The following is a 12,387-nucleotide window of genomic DNA, read 5'->3' as shown; positions in this document are numbered from 1 at the left end:
CGTGCAGTAGCGGCAGGCACCATATTGCATTTGTCCAGCTCGTCGGCAGGCTCCTCCTCCTCCTCTGCCTCTTACTGAGCGCGCTCGGCAGAGGAAAGACTGCCGGAAGTAGCACAAAGCCCCTCCGTGGTAGTAGTAGTATTTAGGGGCTATTTTGTTCAGTTCATCTCACTATAAATGTGTGGTTGAACTGTACAACGTACTTAAAATTAGCTAATATATATAGTTGAACTAGCTATTTCAGTACATGGTTAGCAACAATTGGGGGATGATTTCTAGCTTAATTACTGAATTTTAGTTGCAAAAATTACATAGTGCTAATGATTTCTAGCTGCATTTTTTGACAAATCACAGTGTTATAAGGACTGACAAATGGCAATGTTACTAGATCAACAAATGTAAATCTTTCCAGTTTGACAAATGGCAACATACCCAATATGACAAATGCAAATCTTACCAAATTGTTTGTACGTGGTTGCACACGGGTTATCCAGAACAACCATTTGCATTGAAGGAATGTACAAATCCTGTACTGCTTTCACTTTGCATACGGGTGTTCTATCTAAATCGTTTGCGATCAAGAGCTACAGAAATCCTGCTCGGCCCATTTTCTCTTGGCTTCCTGGGGAAGCTGTCGGTTTGCATACGGGTGTTCTAACTAAAATGTCTGTGATGCGTGTTTTATATTTAAAAAGCGAATTAAACTGTGGCTTGGGCGCCATTAATGAAGAGGACGCGAGCAAGGCGGGTAGCCATGGAAATCAAAGGGCTCGCTTCCAAGTGAGCTTGCGCAGCGTATCGCTCGCACGCTTCCCGGTGAGCCTGAGCACTCGAGGACAGTTTGCACGCCTCTCGGTCAGCCTGCGCACCGGACGGCGCTCGCACGCCTCCCATTCAGTCAAGGTCAAGCAGCTGTCCGCACGGCACCTCCTACAGTGATTAAAACCAAGACATGTGGCGTCACATGAATGGTTAACAGAATTTTGGATTTACTAGAATTTAAAAATCAGGCATCTCAATGTTTTGCCGGCAATCAACGGTTCTCCGGTGTTTGAAATTCATGCCCATTTCTTTCATGGGACCTAAGCATGCACCCAAGGATATAGATTTAATTTTTTAACCAATTTATATGCATTAGAGCATGTGCATGTAGTTCAAATTTGAATTATGCACATAAAATGCATTGAAAACTCAGTTAATGCATAAAAATGTCCAAACGAACCCCCCAAAATCACAAAAATTCACACAACACTCCTATTTGTTCTATGTTGAGATGAGAAAAAAAATTTGAAAGCAATAAGAGGCAATGGATACCGTTTCGTCTCTAAAGGTGGAACGTTCCCTATCGAAAACCATCATGCCTGTTGTGAGAAGCTGCGGTTTGTGAGAAGTATATACCTAAACCTGCCCCATATGGGACAAAATTTGTACTATGACATGTTGATGCCGCTCCATGATAGCATGCCAAGTTTCATGAATTTCAGACGAGTTTTGGATTAATAGAATTAAAAAACCATGCATCTCAATGTTTTGCCGGCAAACAACGGTGCCCCGGTGTTTGAAATTCATGCTCATTTCTTGCATGGGACCTAAGCATGCACCCAAGGACACAAATTTGATTTTTCAACCAATTTATATGTACTGGAGTATGTGCATGTAGTTCAAATTTGAATTATGCACATAAAATGCATTGAAAACTCAGTTAATGCATAAAATGTCCAAACGAACCCCGAAAAATCACAAAAATTCACACAACACTCCTGTTGTTCTATGTTGATGCGAGATTTTTTTAAAAAGCAATAAGAGGCAATGGATATCGTTTCGTCCCCAAAGGTGGGACGTTCCCTATCAAAAACCATCATGCTTGTTGTGGGAATCTCCGGTTTGTGAGAAGCATATAACCAAACATGCTCATATGAGACAAAATTTGTACCACGGCATATTGATCCCGCTCCATGATAGCATGCCAAATTTTATGAATTTCAGACAACTTTTGAATTTACTAGAATTTAAAACCAGACATCTCAATGTTTTACCGGCAATCAACGGTGCCCCGGTGTTTGAAATTTATTCCCCGTCCATTATTTTGATTAGGAGGTGTACATGTTGTGGAGAATTGTGAACGCGTACGAGACAAAATGTGTGAATACAAATCCTCTAAACTTGTATGAATTTTCTTTACCCTGCCCACTTTCCATGGCCGGTTCATCCATGTATTTTCCATGCCCGGTTCGACTGAAAAAGAAGACCAAAACCGGTCCCGACTCACGAACGGATCTACCGACAGCCGTCATCCTCCTCCAGCAATCCCCATGTGCTCTCTGCCCCGCTCCGCCTGATCCCACTCCCAGCACCTGGACCCCTCCCCCTGCTCGTCCGCGCCCCATTCACCCACATCCGCCACCGTCCTCCATGCCCTGCCCCCCGGTGTGCCTGACGACCCGATTCCTCGCCAACGAACTCCTCCTCCTCGGTTCCACACTTCTCGGATCCTCGTCGCCCCGGCCGAGCAGAAACCGGAGCCCTGCCGCAGATCCGCAGGGAGGAGGAGCCGAGGAGGGGGAAGAATGGACGCCCCGTCGGTGGCGCTCTACAACCAGCTCAAGGTAACAAGAATGCCCTCGCGCCGCGTGTGATGTTGGGTGCGGCATTTCGTCGACCACCCTGCGGCTGCCGGTGCTGTGGCGGGTTCAGTTCAGACCTTCTTTGCCCCTTTGTTCCTCGCCAAGGGTGCTTTAGGAGTTACTCCCTCCGTCCCATAATATAAGAACGTTTTTGACACTAGTGTAGTGTCAAAAACGTTCTTATGTTATGGGACGGAGGGAGTACAACGGTTCTTGTGGTGGGGAGTTGTTGGATCACGTCGCTGTCTGCTTATTATTCGCAGTCCTTTTTTGTTTTGGATAATACTACGTAGATGATAATACAATTGACAGTTAGCGCATTCTGGCAGGGCCTTGCGTAGTGCTTAGCTTACCAGTTACGGCATATGCAAAAAATCCACATTTTGATAGGTTTCTTGGTGAGGTGCTGGTCAAATCAAGTCAATTAAAATGTTCTCTGAAGGTCCTGAATGCATGCCATTATTGAGATTTACATGATGTAGAAATATTCGCATGATTCAGTAAGTTTGTTGGTGTTGTGACGCTATTGACTATGCTCAAGCCTGGAGATGTTTGGTATGACTAGATGGGATTTCTGTTTTTGCGTTTTCTTTGAGTGAGTTACAGAGAAATTTCCTTTTGAGTGCTGTGTTTCTGCCTCTTGGATGACAGTAAAATTGCTTTTGGGAGCTCATCTCATGTCCTTGGTTTGTCGTCATATGAATGAATGATACTAGCAGCGTGATCACATCTCAAGACGTCATATATGCGAGAACTGACCCCTCTGATTCTGCACCAGGCTGCCCAACCATTCTTCTTGTTAGCTGGGCCCAATGTGATCGAATCAGAGGAACATGTCATGAAGATGGCCAAACACATCAAAGCCATCACAACCAAGTAAACAACCAATCACCATACTTCTGTTTACTCTTGGGCGAAACTAAACCTGTTTTTTTTTTCTCTCCATGGCAGGCTTGGGGTGCCTCTTGTGTTCAAATCAAGCTTTGATAAAGCAAACCGTACATCGTCGAAATCCTTCCGCGGTCCTGGTCTGGAACAAGGCCTAAAGGTCTGACAAAATAATATTAGACCTTTTGTCTCTTCCGTATCTAACCTTTCTACCTTGCTATATCAGATCCTTGAAAAGGTGAAGGCTGCATATGACCTTCCAGTGGTCACCGACGTGCATGAAAGCTGCCAGGTATCCATTTGATTCTTTTAATCCTGTAAGTAAGGACACTCTTCTCTGTTTTGCTAGCAAATTCTGCTGTGTCACTCGCTTAATATTTCTGCAAATTTAGCTGAGTCCATTAATTATGTTTCCTTTCTATGAAATGTTACTGTACCACAGGTACCGTTACTTTTTTGTACATTTGAATGTGACATGTCTGAATTTAAAATATCTTTGTTTGAATATATTGCTAGGCTTTTTGTGTTGAATTTGTACTGCTACATGTGTTTATTGTATCCTTTGAATCCAAATTCTTGGATTGTGTGTCCTTTGCTCTGAAGTGTAAAGCAAAGATGCTTTCTAACTAATTCACTAAATCAGTGCGAAGCTGTTGGAAGAGTTGCTGATATTATACAGATTCCAGCTTTCCTCTGTCGCCAGGTACAACTTTAATGTATGCATGTTTCTGGGAAAACTGCAGTACTACTAGCTATCAAGCATGAATCTTCTTTAATATCTCGTTCAACATGCCTAATATAAGTATCTATGCCAACAGACTGACCTTCTAGTGGCTGCGGCTAAGACTGGGAAAATTATCAATATCAAGAAAGGACAATTCTGTGCCCCGTCTGTAAGTTGCATTTCTATCTGGCAGTCTTCACAAAATTTGAATGTAGCACCCCATTTTTTGATTCTTATAAGGTGCGTTTGAGTTGGCACCTCGACAAAATTAAACTTTAACCATAAATTTCTTCTCCAATATATTGTTTGTACCTATCAAGAAAATTATGACAGCGTGAAAAGCACATTTAGACACGGGGCATATTTACTAAACCTTTCTATTGTTTGACTATCTATTGGTCAAACATTAGAAAGATAGAATCTCATGTTTCATGGGCGCTTCATACAAATCAAAAAGGGGTACTATTGTTGCCACTATCTGCGTTATTGCTGGTGCCATTGTCTGTTTTAGCGTTAGCCTAAAAAACTCATGCTTAGTTTGTTCAATAATGTCCTTTGTATTTCACATCATGTGGTTTCTTTCTCTATGAGATTGAATGGTCATGCAAAGTTGAAGCTAATTGCACTTGCTTGGACCTTTTATTCTACTCTTTATTAATCCAACATTAGAAACCAACATGATGTCTAACTAACTATGTAAAACAAGCTATCAGTTCCAGTTTAGTCTGTCACTGTTCTGAATTGTCATTTCTCTTCAGAAGTTCGGCTAGCCATTGTTCAAGATGTAGCTTTCTGTATCCGTATACCAATTACATGCTTGTGCTACTTAACTAGATATTTTTTCAATGGAAAATGTTGCGCCCAGCATCTAGTTAAGTTGCACATTTGTTGAAGTGATCCTGTATGGCTGTACCTTAACAGGTTATGGCCAACTCTGCGGAGAAAATTAGACTTGCTGGAAATCATAATGTGATGGTCTGTGAGCGAGGCACCATGTTTGGCTACAGTTAAGTCATCTTTTCGCCTTTTTTTGTACTGCCTGCTTCAGAAGTAAATACATAAGAGAAAACACATAATATCATATTACATTATAGGCTATGTAATTATCACGAAACATATTGTACTGACTAGGATATCCTGCTCTTTTTGGACACTCGGATATGATGTGGCATGGGGAATAATGATTGTTGTGATTGAGCAGCTAGATAAAGAGAAAATACATGAAAAGGTGAAATCTGAGGGCTAACTAGCTCTTCAAATGTCTCTGTGTCCCTAGCCATTTAACATTTTAGCGTGTTTGAATGAATTTACTAATAGTAGTAGTAGTACACAGTGGCGGAGACAGGGGGGACCAGCAGGGGCCCTGGCCCCCCTAACACTACTGATTTGAGTCTAGTATTAGTGTAAACTTTGATGTTTTTGCTGCTAAAATGATGTATTTTTATGAACTGGCCCTCTCTAACAAGACATAACAATACTTGGCCCTCCTCATTCGAATTCCCTGGCTCCGCCACTGGTAGTACATACTACTAGTCAGGTTGGGGCACCATGCAGTGCAGCTGCCATAAAACAAAGTGAGCAATACAACCATTTGCCCGTTTTCCTTATTCAGGTTAAAGGAGAATCAGGCATTAGTCTTCCTGCAACAAGCAACTTATGTTCATGGTTTCCTTGTAGAAGATAACTGATTTAGCAATATCTTCCTTTGTTTTCATTGCACACACAGATGATCTAATTGTTGATCCAAGGAACTTTGAGTGGCTGAGGGAAACAAATTGCCCAGTTGTAAGTATTATCACCTTACTTTTGTCCACAATTGCACAATCACATATTCAGCATGTTTCTAGTCATGAAAAGCTCTGTCTAGGTTATCATTGGCGTTCGGCCACAATAGAAAAAGGTTATCATTGGTGAAATTGGGCATATCGGGATGTCCGGTATTCATGATGGCGTGATATTTGCAATAAAAATAGTATTAACCTATTTTTCAACATTGGAGCTCTATTATATAATGAAGATAGTTGTTTTTTATTGTCAATTAATTGATTAAGCATTGAGTTATTTTTCTCTCTCGGGGCACATTTGCCTTAATATGGCAGATGTCTAGCTTTTGTGCTATTTTCTGTTGTTATTACTCGATAATGGATCTGGGTTGTTTATTTAGACATGAACCAGATGATTGCGTTTTCTATAGCTGAATTGTACATTGAATTCTTGATTTGTGTATTCTCAAATATCATGTTATGTGGTAACTTATTCCATTGAATTCTCGATTTGTGTATTCTCAAATATCATGTACCATGAACAATGACATAGATCGGTGACAGAGAAGTATCCATTTTCAGGTAGCTGACGTAACACATGCTCTACAACAACCAGCTGGGAAAAAGGTATAATCACCTATTTCCAATCTGCCTCTCTTGGTTTAGGGTAATTGTCCTCGCAGACATTTTTGCTCAACCTTAAGAAAATTATTCTTTTCTTTCTTTTCCCCTTTGTCAGAGTCATGTCATTTGTGAATAAAATCAACATCAAGGGAATCATCATGATCTTTAAATGTTGCCAATAGTTTACATGGAAACTTGCAGCAGTTGACCAGATTTTACATGGCATGTGAACTTACTCCCTTCTGTCTTAAAGAAGATGACATTTTAGACGTCTACGCTGTGTTCATAACATAATTTTGCTACTTAATTTCTACTATAGTATTGCTAAATTTAATTGTTACGTTATGGAAGTATTTTCTGATACCAATCTGTAAATATGATTTCTCACATATCCAATCGAATCATATGTTTTAAACAAATTGGTGGTGAAAGTTTTAAAAGCTTGATGAAAACTATGTCCCAGACACCACACTTATAATGGACTGGGAGGGTATGATACGTGGCAATGTTCCAACCTGATCCATCACTGTATATTTCTGCAACCATGATCCATGGCCAAAGCTCAAAAACCATGGTGTGATATCTAAGCAATTCAGACTTTTTGGGTTATTTTTATTTTGGTTCTTCTGTGTAGCCATCTCCTAAGATAGTGTGATCAACTAGTAAAACATTGATGACCAAATTAAACCTCTTCCAAACTAACTATCTTTTGAGGATTTTAATTTTGCTCAACCGGGCATACTTGACTCTGTTTTGCAAGCTTGATGGTGGTGGGGTCGCAAGTGGGGGCTTACGAGAACTCATACCATGCATCGCAAGGACTGCTGTTGCAGTTGGTGTTGATGGTATTTTCATGGAGGTAGGTCGATGAAACTATCATGGTGCTTTTTGCTCGTTGTACCTTTCATTTTAGTTATGATCCATTAGAGATACAACAATATTTGTAAGATTATTTTCACAATCCTATGACAGGTACATGATGATCCCCTGAATTCACCATGTGACGGGCCAACTCAATGGGTAACCTCTCCATCACCGTTGAGACATTTTCAACCCATGATGTGTGATGATATGCTCACTTATTACTACTGTTGTGCACATTGCTTTGTAGCCATTGCGCAATTTGGAGGAGCTGTTAGAAGAATTGATTGCGATCGCTGTAAGTTAGACATCCTTGCTTGGGTATAGTGAGGCCAAATCTCTCTCTAAGCGCTCACCATTTTTCTTTTTCTCTTTGTGCGAAGCGAGTCACCAAAGGAAAGAAGCCACTCAAGATCGACCTAACTCCATTCAAGGAATGATTTGGCAGTGGGTAGCAATAGGAATAACTTTGTCGTTACCAATTGGTTTCACCAATATGGTCGTGTCCAGGCGAGTTGCTCTTTATATGCGGTACTTTCATTTACCGTTGGCTTAAGCTTTGTTGGATTGCCTGCATGTATTAGTTTCTTTTGAAGTGTAGCATAGCAGCCACAGATTCCTGGTTTGAATCACTCTGTCTCAGAGTCAATCCGAAAGAATTCGACTTTTGATTTGTGGTGTTTCAGTTGGAGCACATTTTTCGAAATCGGACAGCTTGGTAAAGAAACACTCGCGGTTGCATGAGCATGATGATAGCAGCTTCCTCTATTTATCGCTGGTGATAAAACTGGTACAGTTGCGAACAATGCTAAATACATAAATTCTCCTTTTAAAATCATAATGCCTAGAGCTTTTCTTGCAAATACAAATGGATTTGATGATTAGGGGACCGAACAAACCCCGAGTATATTTGAACTTTAGAAGAAGATGAATCTACTCCGAGGTAACGGCAGAACATAGAAACGCAAGGAATAAGTGTTCAGCAGGAATGTTGGAAATTTGAATGGCCTTTCTAGCAACAGTTCACTACACAATAATCTTACAAGTTAATTTACCTCTTATGCTTGTTCAGAAAAGAAAAACCGCTTATGTTACTGCTTTTGTCTACTGGTACTGCTTTTCTTGGTGAGTATTTGGCTTTGCTCCAATAGTTTTTCCTCCTTGAAATTGAAAGCCTTCACCATATTGTAATAAACCTGAAGTGAAGCACCCAACTTACTCCCAGTTCTGAAGAAAGTTTTGACATTCCAGATATTTTGAATTGCAATTACCTTGCGAGTTCCCGATGTACAGCCCATGATCGACAAGTTTCAGTTTCATGCTATCCTGTCCCTTTCCCTTGGTGCATGCATACTTGACCCACATCACCTATGCTACAATGGAAAAAGAATTAGGCCCTGTTCGGCAGCTCTCCACTCCACGGCTCAGCTCCTGGAGCGGCCGGAGCGGAGCGGCGCCGTAGCCTATTTTTCTGGAGTCATCAAAGTGACGCTCCGCCGGCTCCCGTATTTTGAGGAGCTGGATGACTGCCGAACAGGCACTTAGGCTCTGTTCGGCAACTCTCCGCTCCACGGCTCAGCTCCTGGAGCGGCCGGAGCGGAGCGGCGCCGTAGCCTATTTTATCGGAGTCATCAAAGTGACGCTCCGCTGGCTCCCATATTTTGAGGAGTTGGATGACTGCCGAACAGGCACTTAGTCTGGTTGCAACATTAGAAGCTATTCCTTTGGTCTAGAGAACCATCAGCTATCCTCAAGCATTGGATTTCTGTTCAACATACTCCTATGCTGACCAACTGCTTCAAATGCTTATCCATCTCGTTTCCCCTGTTTAGCCAAAGGATCGGTTATGCATTCGTCAACAAGAAGCTCCCTATGATCCAGCAATAGTGCCCAAAGGTATTCTCGTATCAGTATAAGCCTTTCAGGCCCTAAATTATCGGATGTCATATGGTTCTTGACAAAGGTAAATCTTTCCTATCCGAATCTTGAAAGGATAACCAGATCCTTGCGATCCCACTGATCTCCTCCCTGCGTCGCCTCCCCCGGCGGCGGCGGGGAAACCCTAGCCGCGCCGCCGCGGCCCCCTCCCCACCTCGTCCCATCTCCTCGCTGCCGCCTGAGGCAGCCGCCGGACAAGCCCGGGGCGCCAAGGATGGTGGCGGCGGGGTCTCGGTTGCCCTACTTCTGCATGGGGAACCCCGGATTTGGAGTGGCGGCTTCATTGGCAAGGCACGACCAGCTAGCAGCCGTGCGGGCGGTGGATCTGGTGTCCCGGCCACGTGGGCGGTGGATCTGGTGTCCCGGCCACGTGGGCGGCGGGATCCGGTGGTCGTCGACAGGCGGCGGCGGCTTCTGCGGCGGCCGGTGCGCGCGATCTGGCGCCTCCCCTCCTCCTCTGTTCGGCATGCGGGCCAGCCTGGTCGGGCCGCGCTTCCTCTTGGTCGCCGGTTCTGTACAGGAGGCGCTACTGGTGGCAGAGATCTAGTTCGGGTGAAATCACTGGCCGGCCATGACCGGCCGCGCCGACGGCGACGCCTGAGGGCGCCGTTTCCCTCCTTGGAGGCGTCGGTGAATTATCAAACTAATAGTTGTTAGCATCAACTTATTCCACTTAAGTAACAAAATCAATCTTTACTGAGCAGTATAGAAAAATAAAATAAAATGGCCACAGAAAATGAATCAACATTTTACATGCCATTTAGATCAAAAGGAAAAATAAACAACCTTCAAACTTATAAACTATCTAGCTAATCCATTGTATATAGCATCACCTCCAAAATTTGCAGGAGCCCCCAATCAATTTGTTAAACACCTCTGCCGCCACCCACTTGGATTTCGTCCTTGCTGGACAGTTGTCATCTTCCACTGATCACATGCTCAATGTTTGCTTAAAAGAAAGGAATTCATGTTCAAGCTTGGTGCCTCCAATATCTCCAAAATGATTCATGTTCTATATTAGCAAAGTTGATCTTCCATATGGCCTTCCCCTTGCAACCCTGAGAAGTAGCCATCCAAGTGAAGGTGGTACAATGCACATACCAACAACAATTATAGCCGCCAGGAGCGCTAAACCGAGCACGTAGGACAATCCTAAAAAAGTAACAACCTCCACAGAAGGAAGATGAAGGTTAACTCCCTTTTCTGTAATTGTTGGCGCACCTGCACATAAACACACGGTTTAACTTGTATTGAGACTGGCTAGTGAGTTCGTTAGGTTTTGTTGGAGCAGCTTGGATAAACTATTAATCAAGGCAAGCGAGAACTGATTTGGCCTAGAATTGTATAGAATATTCACTTAGAGAGAAAAGTCCATTTTAGCTAAGAAAGGGAGAAATATAAAATAGGAACTTCCAGCTGATTGTTTCTTTTCCATTAAGGAATCCAGCTTAGCCCCCACTATTAGCTAGAAGCTCATATATTCAACTCGGTACTATACAAATCAGTGATAGAAACTCCTCTACATATCTTGTACATACTTGTATGCAATTAGCATCTGTAAGCACTCATGGAGATAAGGTTTGCATAGAAAAAATTGAACTGAATATGAAATGATTAGGATGAATGCCAACAAACTGAGCTAACATAGCTCAGTTTTCTACCACTTCACGGAACTTGGTATCGCAGAGCTCACATGTTCCTGCTACAAGTGAAGGGAAACTAAAAGCTACAGATTACACATTAGTATATTTGCTACACAGGCCCAAATATAATCTTTCATTACTTCTTTCTTGCATTCAGGTGGCCCCCCATCCATGTCTATGAAATGGTGTTTTATATCACATCCCTTGAACAGTTTGAACAGAGCCCCAGAGGGGAGGGAAGCACCTTGAACCGAATGAGGAGAGATTTGCAGGGGACATTAAGCGTGAGATTAAGGGACAATTAGCATTAGTCCAACGTTAATTGTTACAAACATGAAGCGTATGGCTGAGATTGTTTAGATTCCAGAGACAATGGTGCTTTCTATAGGGGTAGTGATATTTGTTGTACTAAGATTTCCTCTTTCTAATATCCAAGATCAGAAACATTCAATTCAATACTCATGTGCATCTCCAGCGACAATGATGCAACGTTACACTAGACAGACTCCAGTTATTGATAGCTGTTTTTTTAACTGAATATTGATAGCTGTTTTGACTGGATTGAGCATACATGGTTCAACAAAAGTCATGATTGATTTTGCTGATCACTACCCCATAGACAAGCATGAGTCACATGAACCAGAACTTTATCATTATTCTAGGGATGATACTAAATTGGCTTGCACTGGCCATCTGTCGTCATCTGTACAGCAAACAGCAAGCCTTCAAATTCAAAGTAGGTCGAAGCAACCAAACAATGCATGTATTGAAATGAATCCAAAATAACCATAATAGATTAGACAGGCCTGCTTCACCCCCAAAAAAAAGACAAGCACTCAGCAGATTCATTAAAGGAGCTGAAGTAAGAGATGCTGATGGACAATATTCATTAAAAAAGCTAACTATGAGATACTGATGGACATATGTAATAAGGCTAAACGTACCTAATAAGGTGGTACTACTAAACAACACATTAGTACCTTATTAGTTAACCATAGAAGAAAAAAGACTACACTTGCATCACCCGCTATAAACTCACTTATAACATATATATTCAGTAATATTAAGGAGTGGCCAGTGTTGCTCACCTTCCAGATCACAAGAAGGTTCTCTTTCTCTTTACTGGATCATCATAGACATCGTGTCGGCACCGGCGCTTGCCTTTTTTGCTCATAGATCGTCTGCAGCACAGCATAATGAACCCATTTAATCAAATCCACGACAGAACACATCAAATACGAATAGACTACAAACATGATAGAACTGATGAAGATAGGGGAAAATGACATTAGCGCCTATAGACGCCGAGAGTTAGGAGGTGT

At 42.2% G+C, this 12,387-nt stretch overlaps 1 protein-coding gene across 3 annotated transcripts; it reads left to right on the top strand.

The window, feature by feature from the left end:
* Positions 1-2,258: 2,258 nt before the first annotated feature.
* LOC123187424 (2-dehydro-3-deoxyphosphooctonate aldolase) lies at positions 2,259-11,576 on the top strand. 3 transcript variants are annotated; one of them, XR_006493997.1, is made up of 15 exons: positions 2,259-2,606; positions 3,403-3,500; positions 3,576-3,672; positions 3,739-3,804; positions 4,156-4,215; positions 4,331-4,405; positions 5,158-5,242; positions 5,963-6,021; positions 6,582-6,626; positions 7,384-7,482; positions 7,596-7,643; positions 7,735-7,782; positions 7,868-7,994; positions 8,171-8,274; positions 11,223-11,576. XR_006493997.1 is itself a non-coding variant. In XM_044599293.1 (13 exons), the coding sequence occupies exons 1-13, from the start codon at positions 2,568-2,570 to the stop codon at positions 7,922-7,924; spliced, it is 876 nt and encodes a 291-aa protein (XP_044455228.1). In that variant the 5' UTR covers positions 2,260-2,567; the 3' UTR covers positions 7,925-8,155. The 3 variants fall into 3 exon arrangements, 1 of the variants encoding a protein (XP_044455228.1); XR_006493998.1 differs by lacking the exon at positions 8,171-8,274 and having other exon boundaries at positions 11,223-11,574; XM_044599293.1 differs by lacking the exons at positions 8,171-8,274; positions 11,223-11,576 and having other exon boundaries at positions 2,260-2,606; positions 7,868-8,155.
* Positions 11,577-12,387: the final 811 nt, after the last annotated feature.

Source organism: Triticum aestivum, chromosome 2A (assembly GCF_018294505.1).
Source record: "Triticum aestivum cultivar Chinese Spring chromosome 2A, IWGSC CS RefSeq v2.1, whole genome shotgun sequence".
NCBI classification, from domain to species: domain Eukaryota; kingdom Viridiplantae; phylum Streptophyta; class Magnoliopsida; order Poales; family Poaceae; genus Triticum; species Triticum aestivum.
This window is presented reverse-complemented; position numbering and strand designations above follow the sequence as displayed.

Bases quoted from the DNA above. Each gene is read 5' to 3' on its own strand.
- LOC123187424 (XM_044599293.1), top strand. From the start codon at position 2,568: ATGGACGCCCCGTCGGTGGCGCTCTACAACCAGCTCAAG. The intron at 4,216-4,330 runs GTACAACTTTAA...CTATGCCAACAG, and splicing joins CAGCTTTCCTCTGTCGCCAG to ACTGACCTTCTAGTGGCTGC. The intron at 7,783-7,867 runs GTAAGTTAGACA...CTTTGTGCGAAG, and splicing joins AAGAATTGATTGCGATCGCT to CGAGTCACCAAAGGAAAGAA.